The sequence below is a fragment of the Ahaetulla prasina genome, chromosome 4 (genome assembly GCF_028640845.1).
Source record: "Ahaetulla prasina isolate Xishuangbanna chromosome 4, ASM2864084v1, whole genome shotgun sequence".
Lineage (NCBI taxonomy): Eukaryota > Metazoa > Chordata > Lepidosauria > Squamata > Colubridae > Ahaetulla > Ahaetulla prasina.
This window is the reverse complement of record NC_080542.1, coordinates 74,489,965-74,515,814: the sequence shown is the minus strand read 5'-3', so window position 1 is coordinate 74,515,814 and position 25,850 is coordinate 74,489,965. Positions and strand designations below refer to the sequence as shown.

At 39.0% G+C, this 25,850-nt stretch overlaps 1 protein-coding gene across 4 annotated transcripts in view; it reads left to right on the top strand.

Annotated features, from left to right (window-relative positions):
- The window catches only part of AVL9 (AVL9 cell migration associated), a 170,654-nt gene that overhangs the window by 25,200 nt on the left and 119,604 nt on the right, over positions 1 to 25,850 (top strand). For all 4 annotated transcript variants that reach the window (XM_058183863.1, XM_058183867.1, XM_058183866.1 and 1 more), the window contains exon 2: positions 20,618 to 20,738. In XM_058183863.1, coding sequence (XP_058039846.1) covers positions 20,618 to 20,738 — 121 coding nt within the window. The remainder of the gene's footprint in view (positions 1 to 20,617; positions 20,739 to 25,850) is intronic.

The following is a 25,850-nucleotide window of genomic DNA, read 5'->3' as shown; positions in this document are numbered from 1 at the left end:
GGCATGGGCTACAATGCTCTTAAAGACACAGCACTGCCCAGCCAGACCAGGGCATCTGAACCAGCAAAAACTCTTCTCAAAATGGGCATATATTTATATGTATTTTCCAATTTGAATGGGATGCTAGAAGTGGTGGTGAGAAATAGTTGCACAGGGTAGATTCCTGCTAAATATAATGCAAGTGTCATGAAGGGCTCCTCGAGAGACGAGAGCTTGAAGGGAGGCGATCTGGCGTCCGCCACAGAGAGCAAAATCTGGTTGCTCTGTGAAACAGACGCCATTTATCGTTTCGAGTCCCAAGCGGCAGGGAACAAGGGCTGCCTTGCACCACCGGCTTTTCAAATTTGTTTTCAAACTTTGATAAATATATGAGAGTGAATGATGTCAACCGGCAGATGATAACCACTGTTCAAAAGCACTTACAATCACTCACAGAATCTTTTGGTCGTTACTACCCAAAGAAAGAAGATCCCAGACATGGCAATATGTGGATAATAGATCCATTTGCAGCAGACATTGAAGATAACAATTTAAGTATGCATGAAAAAGAAAGTCTCATTGATCTATCATCTGATGACAGTCTCAAAGCTAAATTCCAGTTATCCCTATCAAGATCTCATTTTTGGCTCTCCGTAAAAAGTGAATACCCATTGCTGAGTGAAAAAGCAATGAAAATTTTGATTCAATTTTCAACAACGTATTTGTGTGAAAAGACATTTTCATCTGTTACAGTGATTAAAACTCAGTACCAGTCTTGGCTTGAAATAAAAACAACACTCTGTCTTGCAGTATCGTCATTGGAGCCAAAAATCCATAAACTTCTGTTAAACAAGCAGAAACAAATATCACACTAAAAATGCATAAGCATTTTATAATTTTGCTATATTAAATAGGTGCATTTCAAATTAATCAAATGGAAGTTCTCTGATCATTATTTTACAAATGTATTTATTTTTTTTTTAAAAAAATCATATTAGTGGTCTGTGGGATTTAAAATTATGAATTTATGGTCTGTGGGATTTAAAGTTATGAATTAATGGTCCACAGGATTTAAAATTATGAACTTGGTGGTCCACGGGATTTAAAATTATGAATTTGGTGGTCCCTGTGGTCCAAAAGGTTGGGGACCTCTGATCCATATCATATCTATCCTCAACTCTTCTGTTAGTATCTCAGCAATCACCTCTGGTAAATTTTCTCCTTTTTCTTCCTCTATATTTTGAAATCTTAGATAAAAATCAAAGCAGTCCATCTCCAACAAAATAATTGTTTTTTCCTGAAATTTATCAACTGCTATGAGTTTTACTTCTAATTCCCGGACTTCCTTTTCTGTCATTTCAGCTTTTTCTTCTACTTTTTGATTCTCTCTACATTTTTCCCAATCATTTCTTTCATTTCTTTCAAATCCTGTTTCAGATCGTCATGAAGCGATTGCATCAAATTTTTTAATTCCATCATCTCTAAAGTTTTCTGTGCTTCTGTCAATGAAGGGCTTGCTGTTGAATGTAGATGTGCTGTAAATTTCTTCATTCTTTGGAAAAAACTTTATAATCCACTTATAGTTTATAATCCAAATATCTAATCCTCCCCGATGGTTGGATTAGTAAACATCAAAAATAGTAAAGACTAAAAAAAATGAAAAAGCTCAACCAACGACCTCCCCAAAAAATCAAAAATCCATATAGCCAAAAAAAGGAAAAAAAATAATTAACACAAAAAATAAGAAACTAGAAATCCTAACATACAAAGAGAAAAAAAAACTTTCTTCTGACTCTTCTTGTCTTAATCCAAATTCTTGCCAGTCCACCTTTTTGCAATCCAATGGCAAGAGAACGTATTAAACAAAAATTTCAAAGAAAAAGTAGTAGCTTCTCAAATTTCCTGACAGAACAATTAATCAGTGAAACAACTTGTCTCCAGAAGTTGTAAATGCTCCAACACTGGAAGTTTTAAAGAAAAGATTGGATAACCATCTGTCTGAGATGTAGGGTTTCCTGCCTGGGCAGGGGGTTGGACTAGAAGACTTCCAAGATCCCTTCCAACTCGTTGTTGTTGTTGTTGTTGTTGTTGTTGTTATTATTATTACTTTCAGTATTTTTTACAGTCTTTAGTTAAAAATGTTCAAAGTTTCCTTTTGTTAATTACCACCATTCCATCAGGTTTATTTATTTATTTATTTATTTATTTATTATTTAGATTTTTATACCGCCCTTCTCCCTAAGGACTCAGGGCGGTGTACAGCCAAAATTAAAACAATTCAATATATAAAATTAAAATAACAATTAAAATACATATTCAATAAATGGCTGAGAATTAAAACCGTCGAATTGACCCATGCTAAAATACCCCAGTAAAATTATTAAAATTCAAAAATTTAAAAATTTAAAAATCAAGCCAGTCCCGCTTGGATAAACAGATACGTTTTCAGTTCACGGCGAAAGGTCCGAAGGTCAGGTAATTGGCGCAAACCGGGGGGAAGGTCGTTCCAGAGGATAGGTGCTCCAACAGAGAAGGCCCTTCCCCTGGGGGCCGCCAGCCGACATTGCTTGGCGGACGGCACCCTGAGAAGACCCTCTCTGTGTGAGCATACAGGTCAGTGGGAGGCATAAGGTAACAGCAGGCGGTCCCGTAAGTACCCGGGCCCTAAGCCATGGAGCGCTTTGAAGGTGGTAACCAACACCTTGAAGCGCACCCGAAAGACCACAGGTAGCCAGTGCAGACTGCGCAGGAGCGGTGTTACCCGGGAGCAACGTGAAGCTCCCTCAATCACCCGCGCAGCTGCATTCTGGACTAACTGAAGCCTCCGAGTGCACTTCAGGGGTAGCCCCATGTAGAGAGCATTGCAATAATCCAGACGAGAAGTGACGAGAGCATGAGTGACCATGCATAAGGCATCCCTGTCAAGAAAGGGGCGCAACTGGCGAACCAGGCGAACCTGGTAAAAGGCTCTCCTGGAGACGGCCGCCAATTGATCTTCAAACGACAGCCATCCATCCAGGAGAACGCCCAAGTTGCGCACCCTTTCTGTTGGGGCCAATGACTCGCCCCCAACAGTCAGCTGTGGTTGCAGCTGACTGTACTGGGGTGCCGGCATCCACAGCCACTCCGTCTTGGATGGATTGAGTCTGAGTCTGTTTCTCCCCATTCAGACCCGTACGGCTTCCAGGCAACGGGACAGCATTTCGACAGCTTCGTTGGGGTGGCCTGGGGTGGGAAAGTACAGCTGAGTATCATCAGCGTACAGCTGGTAACTCACCCCAAAGCCACTGGTGACCTTGCACAACGGCTTCATATAGATGTTGAACAGGAGAGGCGAGAGAATCGACCCCTGAGGCACCCCACAAGTAAGGCGCCTCGCGGTCGATCTCTGCCCTCCTGTCAACACCGTCTGTGACCGGTCAGAGAGATAGGAGGAGAACCACCGATAAACGGTGCCTCCCACTCCCAAACTCTCCAACCGGTGCAGCAAGATACCATGGTCGATGGTATCAAAAGCCGATGAGAGATCTAACAGGACCAGGGCAGAGGAACAACCCCTATCCCTGGCCCTCCAGAGGTCATCCACCAACGCGACCAAAGCCGTCTCCGTGCTATACCCGGACCGGAAGCCGGACTGGAACGGGTCTAGATAGACAGCTTCATCCAGGTTTAAAGTAGGATAGGATTCAATCTTCATCAATTGGCTAATCCAAATTCTTATTTCTTTTTTTAAAAAGTTCCCCAACTTCTCCCTTCTTAATAGAAAAAAGGGAAAAAATTAGAGCTTTTACTTTTGCTCTTCTCGCCACCGTGAGAGCAAATACACACCCACTCTCACTCCTTACTCTCGGCTAGTCTTTTCTACCCTATTCTTTTACAGGTGGGTTTGAAGGGAAACTCTTTTTCTCAAAAAATCAAATTCTTTCTCACCTCAATGTCACACGTTGTCTCCTTTCTTCCTCTTCCATTGCAGCTGCCCCAGCTTCCTAGCGACTTCTATGGTGCTTTCCCCGCTGCCCAATTTGAGGAGCTTCTTCGGATCCAACCAGGGAGTTTGCAATCTCCCTGTGCTGGTCAGTTCATGCTCCTCTTGTTTGTCGTCCCTACAAGACAACTTAGGTCTCTTAGGACCCTCAGACAGCAGAGATATCAATGGGTCTTCAAGAATCCATTGTACCGCCGCAATACTGGTCACGCTGCCTCCAGCTATATATTTTCTTTATTAAATTTTCATCCATCCCTAAAAGTCCGTCTGATCAAGTAATGTTGGTTCTTTGTAAAAACCGTATGTCTTTGCATCTTTCTGATATCTTGACTGTATTTGCGGGTGTGGCCACCATGTTAGGTTCACTCCTTGTTTCTGTAATTCCTGTTTAGCTTTAAATTTCCCTTCTTAATTTATAATTTTTTCCAAATTGACAACATTTGGATATATTAGTGCTTCCATTGTTGAGAGCCAGACTGGTATTTTCATATAGTTTTTTGCGTTAATTTTTTTCCCATACTGAAAATAGAGTGTTTCTTACATAATGCCTTATGTATTTTATTCTTTTCATACCACAAGAAAGCATGTTACCCCAGCTGAAGATCATGTCCTTCCAACAATAATAGTTTTTTGTGCCTCAAATTTTCCCATTCTTTCACCCAGGTAAGTGCAGAAGCCTAGTAATAAAGCTCCCACTCTGGCAGCCCAAAACCCCCATTACTTTTGGATTCCTGCAGCATTTTCAATCTTATTCTTGCTCTTTTCCCTTGCCAAATGTATTTCAAAATTATTTTGTTCAACCCCTCAAAGTATTTTATTGGAATTGTTTGAAACAGAATAGTTTCAGCAAAATATTCATTTTTATGGTAGCTATTCTTCCTACCATTAATAGCTACAAGTTCTTCCATTTCTCAAAGTCCAGTTTAATTTGTTGCATTAATTTTGTATAGTTATCTTCTTTGATTATTACTGTTAGAAAAATTCCTAGATATTTCACTTTCTTAATTACCTGAAGATCTGTTTTCTTTCTCAATTTGTTTTTCTGTTGTGTGTAAGATTTTTAACTAATATTTTGGTTTTTTCTTTATTTATTTTTGATCCTGCAACTTCTCCATATTCTTCAATTTTTCCTATCAACTTGGGGCCAGTTTCTAATGTTTCCTCTAAAATGAATACCAGATCATCTGCAAATGCCTGTAATTTATATTTTTCTTTTTTTTATTTCCATGCCTTTAATTTCTAAATCTTGTCTGATATTTCTGTTTAGCTCTTCCAATTGTGAGAAACAGACTCACCAGTCAGAAATTTGACAGAGTCATAAAGTGAAGCAGCAAGCAGTTTATTGCATGTAAAATACGTTCTTGCAAGAGTGTGTGGCTAACAGGTAGACACAGAGGAATACATTTCTTCAACTTTTTATTCCCTCCACCCGAACCATAAATCCCTCCCTGCAGCCCCCTTTGACAAAGACCACAGGGTTGCAATCTTCACCGAACACCTGTTTCTCCATGACATTCCCCATGCTTAATCTGTTTCCCCATCTTTTGCCCAGTTCCCCCTTTTCCATACTACCTTTGTTCCTTTTTTATTTCTTAACCTATATTTCTTGTTTCCTTACAATCATTGCATTATAAGCATAATAAAGAATGTTCTTTCTGCGCTAACTCAGTAAGCTCAAACTGCCCAAGGAGCTGCTGATTCAGTTCTACAGAGGAATTATTGAGTCTGTCATTTGCACCTCTATAACTGTCTGGTTCGGTTCTGCAACCCAACAGGAAAGACACAGACTTCAGAGGATAATTAGAACTGCAGAAAAAATAATTGCTACCAACCTGCCTTCCATTGAGGACCTGTACCGTGAAAATATTTACAGATCCCTCACATCCAGGACATAAACTGTTTCAATTCCTACCCTCAAAACAATGCTATAGAGCACTCTACAACAGAACAACTAAACACAAGAACAGTTTTTTCCCGAAGGCCATCACTCTGCTAAACAAATAATTCCCTCAACACTGTCAAACTATTTACTAAATCTGCACTACTATTAATCTTCTCATAGTTCCCATCACCAATCTCTTTCCACTTATGACTGTTTGACTGTAACTTTGTTGCTGGCAATCCTTATGATTTATATTGATATACTGACCATCAATTGTGTTGTAAATGTTGTACCTTGATGAACGTATCTTTTCTTTTATTTACACTGAGACCATATGCACCAAGACAAATTCCTTGTGTGTCCAATCGCACTTGGCCAATAAAATTCTATTCTATAAAACTCTATTCTATAAATTGAGGCAAACGGTGCATTAATTTCTCCATTATATTACTAGACTGTGTTGTTAAAACTGTTAACTAATCTGCTTGACCAAGCTGACTCACTTATTGGAATAACAGTTTCTTCCTCTTTTCCAGTCTTGAACTTTTTACCTTTAATGTCCCAATGTCCTACTGAACTTTTACACCCACAACTCTTAAAAATTGCTTTCTTTGCAAAACAACATTATCTCCATCAGTTTCTTACAATCCATCCATCCTTTTTTTTTTTTTTTTACACAGTTGTTGCTTTTTGCATTTTCCTAACAGGTGGTTCCACATGATCTTTCTAACCTTGACAACATTATATCACATTCTTTGTCTGGATCAAGTCTTTCTCTCTCCCTTTCCCCATCTGCTTCTTCCCCAAGAAGAAGCATAGCTTCTTTATAGGGAGAAGGTTTCAGGGACATTTGCTTAGAGATTGCTGTTTCTATTAACCTTTGCACAAGCTCCCTAACAAGGGATTATGCAACATTCCAGAGCTACGAGCACCACTGTCACTATTATTAAAGAAGTAAAGATTGATACCACCATACCTTTCCATTTTCCAAACTAAGAATCCAGCCAACCTATTAGGGAATGATCTATCCCTGAGTTCTCAGCCAATTCTTCTGCCTTGTAAAGTCCTGGTAATTGTTCCATCAGGAGCAATGTTATTTGGAATAAAAGTATAGCATTTTCCTCCTAGCATTACACATACCCCTCCTTTCTCTGCCAATCTCATGTTTAAAGCCATTCTATTTCCCCAGGTCATTCTATTAGTAGCATCTAATTGGGTAGCTATGCCCTTCACAGCATCCCTTGTGTAATTGATAAATCTCTGTTGATTATATAAGTGATCCAATCTACATTCTTGTTTATAGTCACACACCAAAATAGTGATTCGAACCAGCAGCTATCTGGTTTCAGGCCATATATTCATCAGGGACTCCTCTAGGAACCCCAATGCTATCCAGGTACACTCCATCATCAAAAGAGGTTCCCAACACATCTTTTTTTATTCTCCTGTTTTCCTTTATTACCTTATCTTTTTCAAACTCCAGGATAAATGGAATAGCAATTGCAAAGGTCCCTGCCCAGTGTGGGGGAAGCATATGCCTTAATATCTTTTCCCCACAGTACCACCATAAGTCAGCTCTAGGAATGCTCATTTTGGAGTAATTCCCTTTTTCTGCCGCTGTGGTTACATCTACTGTTTCTATACAGGTTCCCAGTTCTTCTGCCATCTTGTCAGAATCCACACTTTGTCATGTAAGACATGCAGTGTGGTTACCATAGGTTGCAGAGAACACAGGGGTTTTTTAATATCTCGGCCTTTTATTGGTAGAAATAAGAGGGAAAGGGATTTACAACTCTCATTTCCCCAAGCCATATTATTTTAATAAAGGTTTAGTATACACCTCATGCCACCTGGATCCTTTGTCCATCCTAGTGGAAAGGGGACCACTTGAGCTACTGGTCTCCCCTGGGCACAGGCATAGCAATCGTTTTTGTTTAAACTTTGTATTGTATATTTTACCCGTTCTACCCAGGCATTTGTATCTCCATATACAGTTTCTATTTCAAAAGTCTGTCTTAAATTCTCTATTTCCACTATGGTCACTACTTTTGTATCATTAGGTGGAACAAAAGGTTTAATTGGATGTATTTTTTTCTATCATCTAGTTTAATTGGAGGTATTTTATTTCTACCATCTAGTTGCGCGCTAGGTTTTCTCACCTTATTCACTATAATCCAAAAGCAACAACCCAGAGGATCTGCTCCTGCTGTACAAGGTATTGTTTATTTGTTGCATACTTTTTATGGTTATTCTGACCATATCATATGCCTTCTCCTTACACTTTAGTGCAGAGGGCTTTCTGAGAAGGGAGACACAAGATTTTACCCCTGCTATCCCAAAGTTAGGATAAGAGGTTCAACCCTTAACTTCTATTGTTCACCATATATCCCCCCAAAGAGAGCAATCTTAGTTCACAATGTATTTCTCATTGTTTGTGTATTGTCTCTGGTTGCTCAAATCTCCACAGTTTATCAAATGACACACATCAAATTGGATTATTTGAGGCTTGGTAGTCCCCTGAATATTAATAGTAAATTTGACAATACCAAATTTGTAGAAGTTTTGAGCAAACTGAAGTTTCTTGTCATAATTGACTCCTAACACTTGTGTCACATACATTACTTGGAACATAACTACACACCATATCATGCATCCCATTTTTGTCCAACTACTGTCCACCTGTGGTTTAGAGTCCAGACAAAGTTATCTTCTTGCCATGTCTCCTGTACCCTAAAAGCAAACATACTTTATTGTTTTTTATTCTCAGCTTAAACGGTTCAGTTGAAGGTTCCACTCTCCATTGTTCTGCTCGTGGAGTTCAACTGGTCCCTTCAATCTGGTGTAGTGTGTCCAGCCTTTTTTAGCAGTTCTTACAGCTGTTTCAGTGGTCAGCAGCACTTAGAAAAAGGACCTTCCCACCCTGGTTATAATTAGAATTCTTTCCAGGATTTAATCATGACCCACTCTCCAGGCTGGATATTGTGGACTGCAAACTCTTAACTTTGAGCAAAAAGTCCTTTGTTTCTGAGAAAAGACAAAGAAAGAGGACAGCCCCAGAATATAGTTCTTAAGAAAAACATCTTTAGTTTCAGTGAGGTATTTCTCCAGTTCCTCCCATGTAAGGTAGACCAAACAGCATCTCATAGGGCCAGGGACATATAACAACTGCCCTTGAACTTTCTTGTTTCCTAATCTTAAACTGATAGTTTCAGATATGGGAATTAAAATTCTTCTCCTTTTACTCCTGAAATTCTTAATTTCTGCTTTGATATTTTTAATCCCCAAGGTATAAAATTTAATGAAGTCCTTCTTGCTCCAGTATCAACTAGAAAATCACTTCTTCTTCCTGGGATCCCACTTTTAATTTTATCAAGGGCTCCTGGTGGGACCTTAAATTCAAGAACCCCTGACCTCCCTATTCTTCATCATCAAATGCCATCAGTGGGATCACTCCAGGGGTGAAATGCTCCCGGTTCGGACCGGGTTGCCCGATCCGGTAGCAATGGCGGCTGATGGTTCGGAGAACCGGTAGCAAAAATTCCTGGCCCCGCCCCCTGCTTCTGCTGAGCCACACCGTCATCAGAGGTTTGGGTTTTTTTACTTTTAAAAGCAGTTTTTCTTCAGCTGAAAACATGCCTTTAAAAGTAAAAAAAAAGTCTTTGATGATCCCTCGGCTCAGCTGGAATCATCAGAACCCTTTAAACTCTTTTTTTAACAACCTCTTCGGCTGATCCCAGCTGAGTTCCTCATCACCAGAAACAGAAAAAACATGTTTTCTTCAGCCGAAGAGCTTGTTAAAACAATTATTTTAAGAGGTTCTGGGCTGCTAGGAGGCAACTTCAACTGGGATCATCAGAGGAGCTTTTAAAATCTTTTTTTCCTCTGTTGATCCCAAATGAGTTGCCTCATCATCACAGGCTTTTAAAATCACTTTTTTTTTGTTTAAAAAAGTTTTATTTTAACATTCTTATCCAATAACATATCCAATAACATATTTAATGTACCATCATATACAATTAATCGGATCTACCCGGTCACCACCCCCTTCCTTTTCCTTTTATTCTCCTTCTCTACCTTCTACTTTCCACAACCATCCTCCCCCTCTCTTATCTACATCCTCTCCTCCTTCCTCCCTACTCCTTTCTTCTCCCTCTTCTATCCCTCTTCCTTCCTTTCCTCTTCCTCCTCTTCTCTTTCCTACCTCCTTCTCTCTTCTACTTCCTTCTTTCCCATCATTCTGAAGTGGTAGCCGGGCAGCTCCGATCTTACATTAATTATACATCCTCAATCATCTTTGTACATTTACTATCAATCCCTTTTCTACCCCCTCCCCCTTTCTTCCCCTTCCTCCCCCCACCCCCCGGGACTTCCGAGAACCGAATACAGGGTATGAAACTAACAACAAAAATTAAAATATAGCACAAATCATAATCCATAATCATTCCTTAAAACCTCCACTCCCCTTCCAGAAACAAAGAAGATACTTTTCTTCCAATCCATTATATATCAGACCATTCCACTCCTAGAGTTCTCAGAAATTTCCAATTGAGTTAGTGTTTGTTCTTGAATAAAGTACGTAGTTTTTAATATCCAACCTTCATCAATCAATATCAAAACAACGTTCCATCTTCCAATATTCACCAAGGGTTCTTCTAAAATGTCTTTCTTCCTTAAGCAGTCTCTCAAGAATAGTTCATATTTCCAACTTAATTTCTTTAATTTTTCTGTCCAACCTTCAAGGGTAAACAATAGTCCATCTTTTCACATCTTCAACATTTATATACAACAAATAATATTACAAATATCCAATATATCAATTGTAATAATTAAAATCTTCACTTTACCTTGCTTATATCAAATAACATTATTAAAATTACACCTATAACTTATCCAAAATATATCTATTATAACAATTACATTCTAATTAGCCATATAACAACATTACATCCATCTCTTAAATATAATATTTAATCCAAATTCCTAAATTTTACTATCTATCCTCCAAAGTTAAACAATATTCCATCTTCCTATTCCTTTATACCTTAAATATATCAAATAGTACCCCTAAAATTAAAATCACTTTTTTAATAACCTCTTACAAGAGCCCCCACCCATGCCCACCCAATTCCCCCTCCTCCCTTTTGCTGCTCCTTTCGGGCTTGCAAAGCCATGCTTTACATCAGTTGCATCAGCTAGCAACTGAATTTGCCTGCCTGCAATCCATTTCCTCAGCAAGCAACTCAATCTGCCTGCTTTGCTGGCTGAGGAACTCTGGGAATTGAAGTCCACAAACCTTAAAGTTACTAAGGTTAGTGACCTCGATCTAAAAAAATATAAATAAAATAAAATAATGAAATAAAATATTTGTGCAGCTGAGATTTGGTGACTTTCTGTAGTGTTTCACTCTAACTACACAAACACACAAAATCTCACAAAGCTGTATGTGGCATATTGTGTGTGTGTGTGTGTGTGTGTCTATGTGTGAGTCTGTTGTGTTGTGTTGTGTGTTTGTAAAGTGTGAAAGTTGGTTTTTGAGATTTTTGTGGCTGTGTGAGGCTCCTGCTTGTTGCAGGGGCCATTTTGGGTGAAATGCATCTGTTTTTACATTGTGTGTGAGTCAGTTGTGTTGTGTGTGTTTAAAGTGTGAAAGTTGGTTTTTGGTACCTCTTATTGTTTTGTATACTTTGTTTATTATTTTTATTATTTATTGTTATTGGCCATGCCCACCCAGTCATCTGACCACCAAGCCAAGCCCACCAATTAAGCCACGCCCGCAGAACCGGTAGGGAAAATTTTTAGATTTCACCTCTGGATTTCACCTCTCTTCTTTCTTTAGTTCCCTGAACTAAAATGCCTATTTTTTCCATAATAGAATCATCCTACCTGCAGGGTAGTCTGCGGTTGCTGCCAAAGGTGGCCTCAACCACATCCTAGATTCCCTTCTCTGCCTCCCCTCATTCCCCTTCCTCTTATCCATGTTCCTTTTCCTCTCTCTGGTGCTGTCTCTATCCTTTTCTTCAATACTTGAGCTACACCATTGTTTTTGCTTTTTGTTTTTGTTTTTTTGCGAATTTTTTAAAATTTATTTTTAATAGGAAAAAAAACCTCATCAAATCAATCAAAACAATTTACAATGTGCTGCATGGGTGTTAACATATCTTCTTGTGCATTCACAGAATAAACATTTTTTTCATACATATATCTTATATTATCTTTTCTAACATATTTTTCCATCTAACTGATGATAAAATAAATCCCATATTTTATAATATTGCTTGTCTTCTTGCTCTCTCATTTCAAATGTTAATTTACTCATCTCTGCACATTCCATCATTTTTCTAATTATTTCATCTTGCGAAGGTAACTTCTCATTTTTCCAGTTTTTAGCAAACACAATCCTAGCTGCTGTAATAATATTCACAATCAAATATTTTACATCTCTAGTGTATATCTCAGGTAAAATTCCCATCAGAAAGACTTCTGGCTTAAAGTCAATGTTTTTTGATCATTTTTTCCAACCACGTGTGTATTTTAGTCCAGTATCTTTTCGCTTCAACGCATGTCCACCACATGTGGTAATATGATCCAGGTATCTGATGACACTTCCAACATTTGTCACATTTTTGCTTTTTGTTTTTGTCTTTCTTCTTCCCTTTTGAGCTTCTTTTAATAGAACTTCTAATGATTTATCACTCCAGCCTTCCATTTTCTGAATTTTCTTTTGAATATCTGGCCATGCTTTTGTTAGAAAATCTTCAGGAGGCTCTGTGTTACAGGTTCCTCAGGATTATGCCAGAATACTTCCTCAGTTGATCTTTTAGCCTTTATAAAAAGGCTAATGGTGTTTTCTCCTTTCCCTGTGATATCTCAAACGCTTTAGTAAAATTCTGAGACTTTGGAACAGCCTCTCCAATCCCTTGGATTATAAGGTTCTTAAAGTCCCCCATACAAATTCTGTGGAGTGAGTTCGTGTTTACCCATCAAGGGTCCACATGAGGGAATTTTTCCTCTGCTGTCGGGACTCCAACTCTCACAGGATTACATTTTTCTCATTCCTTTAAAGTTGCTTTTCTAATAAACCTCTTCCTCTTCCAAAAAGAGGATGTTTAGAATTGCCATCATTTCAGCTCAAGTATAAAAATTTGGTCCTAGGAACTGATGTAATTGTTCTGCTAAACCCATGATGGCGAACCTATGGCACATGTGCCAGAGGTGGCATGCAGTGCCCTCACTGATGATACATGAGCCATTGCCCCAGTTCAGCTCTGCTGCGCCTGCATGCGTGCCTCCTGTCGGCCAGCTGGTCTTTGGGTCTCTGCCACGCATGCACAGGGGGTGGAACTCTTGTTGTAGCATGGTTTCTATTGATCTTTGACTTGATGGAGTGGAGAGTGCCTATGATGGTGTGGATGATGCTTTCTTTCCTATTCTGGTTACATTGGAACATTTGTCATTTCAACATCTAATATTACTATTAATTAATATTAACTACAAGAAAGGCAGTCTATTTAAATTTGTTAAGGAGAAAAAGTAAACAATATCCGAAACAACCCACAAACTCCACAATCCCTCACGTGCCCAATAAGTTAAGAAACCAAGCAAATGACTTCCAGTTGACGTCATGGCAAGAATGGATGGAAATAGCAGGTTCCACCGAGTCCAGCAAAATCCAGCCGGTAACTGCTGTCGGAAGACCCTATGGAGCGATAGCCACCTTGTAGGGGCAGTGAAGGAAGGAAAGGCACTTCGCTGACCATGAGGAACTTGCAGTTTCCTTGTTAGGTTCAAAGCAAGCTCTCCAAATAGCAGCAGGGACATCAGCCATTTTTGGCAGTCACAAAGCTGGGACAACCGGGACTGTAAGATTTGTGCTGGAGTGGTAAATGGACAGAGCATTGAAATTGGGTGAGATAATTACCAACTTTTACTCTAAAGATCTAATTTAAGTACAAGAATTTTAAAAGATAACTTCCAAGCCTAAGAAAGCAATTAAATACACAGAGGAAAAACCCCTGAAAATCAAGAGGTGAAAGAAGCTCAAGAGAAGCTTAAAATACAGAAAATCTGAAAAAAGCTTAAACAACTTTTTTTTTCAAAATCAGTAAAACTTTATTCTATTTCCATTCTTTGCCATTAACAGAAAAATTGGAGAAATGTTTGTTTTACAAAAATAATGCATCTCCCAGAGCAGAAAAATCCTAAATTGAGGATAAAGGTAACATGGAGAAAAACTCAGTACTGCCCTCTATTCAAAGTAAATAACTCCTGATCTTTTTGGTTAAAGTGATACTTAGACCCATGTTGGCGAACCTATGGCACCTATGGTAGACATATCAGTGGGCATGTGAGCTCATTTTTGGGTCTTCTGGGCCCACCAGAAGTATGGAAACAGGCTGTTTCTTGCCTCTGGAGGGCCCGGGTGGGTGGGGAATGCCCGTTTTTCTCTCTCACCTGGCTCCAGAGCCTCTCTATGAGTCTGGGGAGGGTGAATACGGCCTTCCCTGGCCCTCCGGAGGCCAGAAATGGCTCATTTCCTAACTTCCAGTTGGACAGGAAGTGACATTTTTTGCTGTCCCCAGCCTCCAGAGCCTCTCTAGGAGTCCCCGGAGGTTGAGGACAGCAAAAAACATCACTTCCTGTCCAACTGGAGGTCGAGAAACAGGCCATTTCTGGCCTCCACAGGGCCTCTGGAGGGGGTGGAGAGGCTCGAGCCAGGTGTGAGAGAAAAACGGGCCTACTAGGCCATCGCATGCTAGGAGTGGGGGGGGGCGGAGTTTTGCACGCACATGCGTGGGTGCAGGGCACATTGAATTATGGGTGTGGGAATGCACACGACCACCCCGCCCCTCCCTCCTGGCACGTGATGGAAAAAGAATTAGCCATCACTGACTTAGATCATTCAGTTTGCTTGCTTGATAAAGTGTGGCTGAGGCAGGGAAGGGAGGGGGAGGGGGGCCTGGAGGAAAAAAAAGCACACAGACATCAAATATTTCACTTGATGAAAGTCTCAATACAGCTATGGAAAGCCTAAGTATTCTTTTACAGTATACTGGGTGTTGGCTGTAAAAAAATGTATTCACTTCAGGCACATTTTTTTTAAAAAAATCAGTAAAATAAACTGGGTTTAGAAGCTGCAGTGTTGTAAGCAGAAAATTGTGCATTGTTTTAAATATTTTTAAGTTACCACACTGATAGCACACTTTATCCTTATGAAATTCTGCACTGTGCATGCTAATTACAGTTAATTAGAAAAAAACCTAGTAGTCTACTTTGGAAAATATGTTCAATGAGATCTAAGAGATAACTTTGCTTGCTAAATGGATCTGAATTTAAATGACACATTTAAAAAACTAACATTTGGCCATCAAATAAATGTTTGAGTACTCATATAGGATTTTATATAATACGGTTAGTATATCTATCCTCATACGAGCCTCAAAACTGGATGAAAATGATGAGAGAACTGTCTATAATATTTACTTAAAGAGGCAAAGTAGATTTGATGTTACCAGATGCTTTAAATGCACCATTTAAAAAGCTTCTAAAATGTGTTAATATAAGGCACCACCTTAGGTTCTCGAGGATACAACTGTGCATATTTTAAAACTGTTTCTAAATTTATTTTTAAACATAACATGAGGAAGGTGTTAAAACTGGTGTAATATCTCCTTAGATTTTGGAAGGGATTTTGGAAGGGATTTTGGAATTGGCAAATAAAGGGGACTGTTGAAAGGAGAGACAAATTCCAGCTTTGTGTCTTCCGTCAGAACGGACAAACAATGGCTTGCAACATAACAGCTTTCCATAGAGCCCCTGTAGAATGTATGAAAGATCAGTTTGGTTTCATAAACTATGAAGTGGGTGACAGCAAAAAACTCTTTTTTTCATGTGAAAGGGGTTCAGGATGGAGTGGAATTGCAGGCCGGTGATGAAGTAATTTTCAGTCATTCTCAATCAATGCACAGGAAACTTGTAATGTGTGGTGTGTTAGTGAAGGTGCTAAGTCTGTAGCTGTTCCACCCCCTGACAGACTTGTTAATTGTTTAAAGAGCACTAATTTGGATGATGCCAGTGCTCCTTGACTAACTGTGCTTCGTCAGCCTACTGGACCAGATAATACAAAGGGATTTGGTACAGAGAGAAAGATTTGTCAAGCTGGTGTTATCGGTTAACTGGTGAAGGGTACTGAAAAAGCTTTAACAACTTGAATAGTGATTTTTTGGGAGAAACTGTCTTGTTTATTTGTATTTCTAAACCCCCTGGATTTATCAGATAATCAGCTGTTTTTGACAGATTGTTTAACATTGGATTTGGGAACAAGAGAGCCATATACTGGAAGAAGAAAAGTACTACAGCACCATAGCCACAGTATACTCAGTGAAAGTGAATCCAATACACACGAAGTCTAATACACAGAATAGAAGTAATAACATCTGGAAGACGGCCTGACCTTGACTTTATGTCAAAAGACAGCTTGGATGTTTTGAGAATACTTAATGAGTTTTTTCCCCCTTCTGAAGATTTCTAAAAGGAGCTAACTTGCAAATAATTAAGCTTTATTAAAATAGGCTATTGGATTTTGGATCTGAAAAATTAGAGGAATCTAGTGGATTAATTTGGATTTAGACTATTAATGTTATTCAGCAGGGCACTCTATGAGACAAAAGAAGAAAGGTGATAGAAAAAAAGAGAAAAAAGGAAGTTAAATAAGACTAAAATTTGGATAGTTGGGAAGATATATAATTGGAAAACTATAAGTCTGTAAATTATTAAAGAATTTTAAAGACATCAATTTAGGGGTTTTGGAGGTATAATTATGGGATTGATAAAATCTTATTAAGCAGGACTTTTTAAATATTAAGATGCTGGAATTATAGAAATATACTGAGTAATTTCTATTAAATTGTTATAAAATGGATTTACAGGGGATGATAGATATTCTTGATGTTAAAAAGTGTGTGTGAAACTACAAAGAACAATAAGGAGACAAGGGGATTGTTTAAAGATACAGAAATGAATGTAGAAGTCATTCAAAATTGGGACAAGAGCAACATGATATTCAGGAAGTAGATGAGAAATTAGAAGAAGCAGTGAAAGGAGAAAATCAAAATGATATGCAAAAAGCTAAAAATAAAAAAGAGAAAGGATTAATAAGTAGGAGTCAATTAGATAACTCCTTAAAAGTTAATAGAACAAAGAGAAAAAAGAAAAATTTCTTTAAAAAAAAGATTTAGAGGGAAAAAAGCGAAATCTTTTTTAAAAAAGGAAGTATTGTGGATGGGTGTTCAAATAATACAGCAGAAAGAGACAAAGGGCACCCAGAAGAGAATATTTAGTAGGCGAAATATATCACAAAGAGCTACAAGATTCCAAGAGAGAGAGAGAAAAGGCTGACTAAAAAGTCAATTAAATGATAGAATTTCAAAAAGGTTAAAAGATGATGGATAATGACAAAATATATTAATAACATGGAAAAATACAAATAGAGAAAATAGTAGCATACTGTATATATTAACAGATAATATAACTTATTATAACTAAAAATAAATTAACTTAGTAGATGGAAATATAGGTTTAGGTAATCTAATTGTATTATCAACATGCTGTATGGTGTACAGTCCTCGGAGAAGGGCGGTATAAAAATTTAAATAATAAAATAAATAAATAAAATAAACATTAATAGTGTGTTAAAGTATATTGTGGATTTAAAATATTAAGGATTAGAAATTGTGGGGATTTTGAGATACACTCCCAGGATTGATTAACTATTGTTAATATTTAGCTTTATTAGTAATCCTACACATTTGGAATTTTGAAGTTATGGTGGAATAATGAGTAATTTTTAAAATATTAAATATTAGTAACTAGCTGGATACCCGTGCTTCGCTACGAAACTATATGATCAGGCTTGATAAATCGACACTTACAGCTTGAAAATTAATGAATAGTTACGATCAGCCTCTCCTCTCCCCTTCTCTCCCTCAGCCTTGCCCCACAGAAGCCTCCCCTATCCTATCCCCTTCTCTCCCTCAGCCTTGCCCCACAGAAGCCTCTGCTATCCAAGCCCCTTCTTTCCCTCAGCCTTGCCCCACAGAAGCCTCCCCATCCTATCCCCTGGTTGCTGCTGTCAAAGTAAAACTGAAAGTGAAACTCCTCTCCTCTACTTGTGTTTTGCATTTGGAACAGATTTCTTTTCAGGTAGGGAGGGGGAGTAGAACTCCTTAACATCAGAGGGCAGTTGTCAGGGTTTTGGAAGGCAATTTTCTTTTTGCTTCTTAACTGCCCCTATTTGGAAAGTGAAACAGTATTTGCTGTGTGAGCAATGAGACAGGAAAGAGCCTGGCCATGGCTTAGTTCAAGTGTTCTGTATTAAAGCTGCTTCCTGCTGTGAAAGTAGGTGGGGAGGGGGAATAGAACTCCTAAGCATCAGAGCGTGTTAATCATAAATTGGAAATACTAATGCTTTGATGGTCATTTGGTTACCCAGTGTTGGATAACCATTTGTCTGAAATGGTGTACAGGTGAAACTCGAAAATTTAGAATATCGTGCAAAAGTTCATTTACTTCAGTAATACAACTTAAAAGGTGAAACTAATATATGAGATAGACTTATTACATGCAAAGTGAGATAGTTCAAGCCTTGATTTGTCATAATTTTGATGATTATGGTTTATAGCTGATGAAAATCCCAAATTAACAATCTCAGAAAATTAGAATATTACATGAAATCAATAAAACAAGGATTGTACATAGAACAATATCGGACCTCTGAAAAGTATAAGCATGCATATGTACTCAGTACTTGGTTTGGGCCCCTTTTACATCAATTACTGCCTCAATGAGGTGTGGCATGGATGCTATCAGCCCGTGGCACTGCTGAGGTGTTATGGAAGACCAGGATGCTTCAATAGCGGCCTTCAGCTCTTCTGCATGGTTCGGTCTCATATCTCTCATCTTTCTCTTGGCAATGCCCCATAGATTCTCTATGGGGTTCAGGTCAGATGAGTTTGCTGGCCAATCAAGCCCAATAATCCCATGGGCATTGAACCAGGTTTTGATACTTTTGGCAGTGTGGGCAGGTGCCAAGTCCTGCTGGAAAATGAAGTCAGCATCCCCATAAAGCTCATGTGCGGAAGGAAGCATGAAGTGCTCCAAAATCTTCTGGTAGACGGCTGCGTTGACCCTGGACTTAATGAAGCACAATGGACCAACACCACAGATGACATGGCTCCCCAAATCAACACAGACTGTGGAAACTTCACACTGGACTTCAACCATCTTGCGGTGTGTGCCTCTCCATTCTTCCTCCAGACTCTGGGTCCTTGGTTTCCAAATGAGATGCAAAAGTTGCTCTCATCAGACCAGTTCTTTTTTTTTCTTTAGCCCAGGTAAGACGCTTCTGACGTTGTTTGTTGTTCAGGAGCGGCTTGACAAGAGGAATATGACATTTGAAGCCCATGTTATGGCTTAATTAGCTGATTAGAGTGGGACACTTTGAGCCTAGAGTATTGAACCTTTTCACAATATTCTAATTTTCTGAGATTGTGAATTTGGGGTTTTTATGAGCTGTCAGCCATAATAGAATAGAATAGAATAGAATAGAATTTTATTGGCCAAGTGTGATTGGACACACAAGGAATTTGTCTTGGTGCATATGCTCTCAGTGTACATAAAAGAAAAGATATGTTCATCAAGGTACAATATTTACAACACAATTGATGGTCAATATATCAATATAAATCATAAGGATTGCCAGCAACAAGTTATAGTCATACGGTTATAAGTGGAATCATCAAAATTATGACAAATTAAGGCATGAACTATCTCGCTTTGCATGTAATGAGTCTATCTCATATATTAGTTTCACCTTTTAAGTTGCATTACTGAAATAAATGAACTTTTGCACGATATTCTAATTTTTCGAGTTTCATCTGTAGGGCTTCCTGCCTAGCAAGAGGCTGGACTAGAAGACCTCTAAGGTCCCTTCCAACTCTGTTATTATTATTATTTCGAAAAACCCTTTCTTAGTGAGTCCTAGAAGCCAAGAGGAACATATGTGGCAAATTTCAAGTTTGTAGGCTTTACGGTTCTGGAGATTTTGTGATTACGGCATGAGTTGTTTTTGTTTTTAGATATATATAGATAGATAGATAGATAGATTTAGCAGGGGATAACAAATACATGGAAAGAAATGTTATCTACGTTTAAATCAATTAATGGGAAAAATGATAATTCTAAGTAGAGAATAGTATTGCTGAAGTTGGAAGATTAGGATTACACATATTTATTTGTATTATTGTTAGCATTATTTAAAAAAGGCGTGACCCAGTCAATACACTGTCCACAAAATATGTATGGTGGGAAAAGAAAACTTCAAATAAAACATATTTTTTTAAAAAAAGTTAAGAAACCCACCAAGGGTCCACTTCTCTCAAACACCAACCATTCTTTCAGATCAGTTATTACTTGTAATCCACAGGGTTAATCCAAGAGCTCATTTGGAATAGAACTCAGCCTTACTTTTTTAAATCTGATGTTTTTGCTATCATAAATTTCATATGCTGCTTGGGATTCTCTACACCTCTTATTTGAAATAACAGTAGAATTATTTAACAGTTACATATTTGGATATCTGATGACTGAGTATAGATTTGGTGAGATTCTCTTGCATTCTCAATTCAATTAAAATCTTTATTGTCAGCACACAACATATGTACAATGAGATTGGTTGAGCTTGCATTTAAACTCATGCAATATATGTCTCCTTTCAGATTGAGTTCTCCTATCCTTCTCTAATTCCTGGAGAAAGTCATGATAGTAATACTTTGCCAGAGGAATGGAAATACCTGCCTTTTCTTGCATTGCCAGATGGTGCTCACAACTATCAAGAAGGTAAGAGCCCACATAATACTCCTTTCCTACAAATGCCTAAAGAATCTGGAATTTGATACTTGGCGAAGAATTTAATGCTCTCACCATAGAAGGGCCAAACTAGACTTTTTTTATACGGTGAGCTGGCAAGCAAATCTTTTTTTAAAAAAAATACTGTGTGTTTTTCAGCCACAAACAAAACTTGTCTTTCTTTTCCTAGAGAAAGAAAGGTGACTGTATAAACATTTTAAAATGCCTCTTGCAGGTAGAGGAAGAAGTAAATTTCTAGAATTATAATTCAAGTAATATGAAATAAAACTGATTTGAGTTTCAATATTTTTTTAAAAAAAATACATTTACACATCTGTAAATGGTTTGAAATGATTCTGCAAAATAGTATGAATGTGTTTAGGCAAACTGTGTACAAGACTTGCACAATATCAACAATTCCTAAATAACACATACCAAAATACCGAATTAATGCATACTTTGTTTCCCCGAAAATAAGACCAGGTCTTATTTTCTCTTAGGCCCCAAAATAAGCACTAGGACTTATTTTTGGGGTGTGTTATTTTGCGGCAGGCCACTCACGCCCTTTCACCATCTGCTTGGCCATGGCCACAATGGTTTACAGGTCTTCCCAGTGCAGACACACTTTTTAACTGGACAGAAAAATGACAAGAGACTCGAAGCTTCATCTGCTTGCAAATGGGATGCTTTGAAACGGAGCTAAGTGTGTTGGGATCATCTGCTGCCCCCCCCCGCCCCCCTGCATAGCTCTGTTGTGCACTTTTCACCTAGGGGGAGATGAAGCTTGCAAATGGGACACTTTGAAATGGAGCGGTTACCATTTGCAAGCAGACGAACCTTTATCTCCCTCTTGGTGAAAAGAGCAATGCAGAGCTATGCGGGGGGGGGGGGGGGGGGGGGGAGGCAGGCAATCCCGATACACTTAGTTCTGTTTCAAAGCATCCCATTTGCTAGTAGACAAAGCTTTGTCTCCAGTGGTGGGATTCAAAAATTTTTACTATCAGTTCTGTGGACGTGGCTTGGTGGGTGTGGCTTGGTGGTCATGTGACTGGGTGGGCACAGCCAAGTCAGCGTCACTTCTTTGCCGTCAAAAAGAAGATATACCAAAAGGTAGTTTATTATTTTGTGCATTTAATACTTAAATAAGAATAAAAGAAGTACACAAAACAATAAAAGAGGTATACAAATACTTACATAAGAACAATAAAAGTATTATTCATCTTTATGGTATTTCCAAATAGATGTTTCGTTGGCATCCTCCTCATTTGCACTTTTCTTCACTTTTACTCGAGCATCATCGGCTGTATGATGTGCTCTCAAAAAAATTTTGATTATAGCAATAGGGTCCCATTCGTTTAAAGATAGACAAATTACACTAATGTCATTAGGTTTGTTATATTGGAAATAGGCGAGTATTCTTCTCTGAACATATGATGTTCATTTTTGAAAAAAACTTTTCCGCTTCTGCTGAACCTACAGCAATTGTTCTGACAATATCTCTAGCTTTTTTAATGGTGTCAGAAATTGCATATTTCTGGGAATTTTTAAAAACATTTTCTACAAAATCTCTATAATTGTTGATATTAATTTTGTAATTAAAAATGTCACTAAACACAAGCAATTGTTCTTCAGCTGCTGTCCATGAAACTATTACTTTTTCAATGTTCCAGTAATCTGGCTCCAAAAAATTGAGAAATTGTAATTTATTCGTGTCTTGAAATTGGCTACCTGTTTTTAAATCTTCACAATCCATTAGTTTTTTATTCAAATTTTTTATGATGCCTTCTAAAGGTCTTTCCCAAGGAAGACCAACAAATGATTTTGTACAAAAATTATATTTTTGAAGATTTCTGAAGTAATTAATGCATCAATTTTTTTTTCTTATGGACCCCTTTCCATTTCTAAGCATTTCAAATGTTTTAATTGATCTTATCACAAGTTTTCTCGCCTTTATGTCTGTATTTATTGCTTGCAGTACATTTGAAAGAAGAGAAATTTTGTTTAGAATATCAATCATCAATGCCAAATCTGTTTCAAATATATATTTTCAAGATGGGCAGCCATACCTGAGTATTTTTCATTTGAATGAAAATACTGATGTAGTGCTGGATAAGCACGCCACACAGCTAGGATTGACCTTCAACTATAGGCAGCCCATCTTGGTCCCAAAACTCTAACAATCTTTATGATATCAATTCCAAGTTGTCGAATATTTTGGTAAGCTCCATTTGATTCTTATTGGATTTGTGAAAAATAGTGTATATCTTTTCAATAAATATTTTAAATGATTTAGTTGCTTTAGTTCCTGTATGGATGCAATGGTTTAAGCAGTGACATATTATGATGTTTGGAAACTCTTTTGCTCACTCCAGATTTTCTCCCAAGCTGGCACCATCAGAGCAAAATGCTGTTTAAATTTTTTTCTAGATAGCTCTCAGTAAACCCAACATTATTTAAACTTTCCATAACTGAAGAATATATTGTCTCTGCAACTTATTTTCCAATTCAACAAGCTCAACAAAAATAGTTGGTGAGCCAACTGAATCCTCTTAAGAAAAGTATCACAACCGGTTTGTATGATAGAGTTGAGGCTTCGTCAATAATCAAACATTTTCAGATTATTTTTAATAATTTTAGTAAACAGTTTGGTTTTAATTTCTTTTGCAATTAAATCAACTATTTTCACTGAAGTTGACAGTGAATGCAATCCTATTCCCATATCTAGTCCATTTTTAATTTACAATTCTATCGCATCTCCTATTTCTGAAAATGGTTTACATCCTTTTGCCAGGCTGTAAACTATATTGAGTATTCTGCAAGGGATACCTAAATATTTTTTCAGACATCTTATCTATTCCTTTTGTTATAGCATCCTGCTCCCCTTGTTTCTCTGTGAAAATGGCATGAGCTTTTGATGAAAAATGTTCTTTCATTTTTTTTTCTTAGAGACGCTTGTTGTAGTTCTTTATTTTTCCCTGCTGCCTCAATCTGGAAACGTTTCCATTCTTTGGACACATGAATACCTTTCTATTTTGCAAAGTCATGTTTTGCACAGTACTGGCAACCAGTGGTGATATTCAAATTTTTTTACTACCTGTTCTGTGGGAATGGTTTATTTGGTGGGTGTGGCTTGGTGGTCATGTGACTGGGGGCATAGCTTGGTCATGTGATTGGGTAGGCGTGGCTTGGTGGTCACAATCCTAGTTCCCCCTACGAGGATTCCCCTATCCGGACCTTTTGCAATCCCCCAAAGGGTCAAAGGAAACCAGATTCCAAACAGCTCTGACCTTAAGACAAACCAAATACAAGTAGTCCTCGCTTAACGGCTGGTTGCTTAGCAAGTGTTCAAATTTATGACTGACCTCCCCAGAGTTACTTGACCTGTTTTTGGAGTTTTGACAGCCATGCACACACACATACACACAACCAGTTACAACATCCCACACAGTCATGTGACTGAGGATTTCTGTGTTTTTTGCCAGTTTACAACAATTCCTTCTGTTTCTGGTTAAAAATGCCCATTGGGGAAAATGGAATTGTTTAAAACCACAATGTTTGCTTAATGACTAGAAGGTTCACTTAATGACCACAAGGTTCACTTAAACAGGTCTCTCTTTCTTTCTCTCTCATCTCTCTTTCTCCTTCTCTCTGTTTCTCATCGCTCTGTCTCCCTCTTTCTCATCTCTCTCTCCTGCTCTCTTTCTCACTCATCTTTTCCCCTCCTTCTTTCTCCATCTCTCTCTCTCTCTGTTTCTCATCTCTGTCTTTCTCCGCCCCCCCGCCCTCCAGTGTGTATGTGCGCACACACATGAAAGCCTGATAGAGGACAGAGCCATCCACTTCCTCAGCACAGGAAGGGGTTTGAGACTGCGTTGCGGCCCTGAGCACCAACATCACAACTGCCCCTTCCTCTTCCCCCACATCTTGTTGCGATCTCGCTCTCTTCTTTCCCCTGCCCCCACGAGCTTGCCATTCCCCTCGTGTCGCCTGCAGGGCTCAAGACTTTCCCCTCTTCTCTTTCTCGAGAGCTTTAATGGAGGGGAAGCAAAAGCGACCAAACAATGCATGTCCTCCCAGAGCAGCAGCTACTTGGCTTGCCCTGACAGATCACCTTTTTTTCCTCTCCTTGCCTCATTTTTTTAACTCACCACTTTAGAGGCAGCATATACAGGGTGCCCTGACCCCTCCACTCTGCATTTTTTTCCTGCCCTACTTTTCACTTCGACGGCCTTTGAACTGCACTTTGCACAGTAGGGCTTTAGCTATTACTCGCATCACTTTGGCATGTCTGTTCCACCCCTCACCTTGACACCACAGCACCATTACCTTTAGGGAGAGCCATAGTCTCAAAGTTTGTTCATCAAGAGAAAAGGCAGCTGAGTGTGCTGGCACTGCCATTTCAGATAGTTGCTTCAGGAGCGAGGGGAAATAAAGAGGCCAGCCAGCTAGCAGGTAAAGGTTCACTTGCTTGCTTTGCTCACCCACCTCCGCTGCCTTTTTTTGGTTCCCCTTGTCTTGCAGCCAGCTTTCTCATTTAGGGTGATGCTGCAGTCTCAAAGATCGGGAGGGCCATGCAGCAAGAGAAAGGCCAGTGAAACTTTGAAGAGCAGAGATGGAAGAGCAAACCAAGTGATGCTTCAGGCTGCTAGCTGGCCTCTTTATCCCCCTCATTCCTGAGGCAGCCGGGTTGCACAACATGAGGCTGTTTCTCCCCCTTCTGGAGCTGCTGCTGCCATTCCAGAAGGTGGGGGCGGGGGGACAGTTGGGAGGCCAGGTGCTCCCACACCATAAATGGTCAGGTAAGCCAGCAGAGGGTAATTATTCCTTCGCTTGCAGCCCCCGGGGGACTGGCCAGGAGCGCCTGGCAGGCTTGGACTAGATGGGCTGGCTTGCACAACAGGGATCACTGCTTGCGGGGGTGGGGTGCTGCCAGGCCTGGATGTGGAAGGCTGCCCTTGCCCGGGCGGCTTCAAAATTAAATGAGGAAAGCAGCATACCATGGGAGGGAGACCCACTTCAGACCTGCCCATTTGCCCAAAGGGCTGCCTCAGGAACAATATGGCAAGGCTTAGCCTCCTTTCGAGCCCGGCTCTCAGCTGCGGC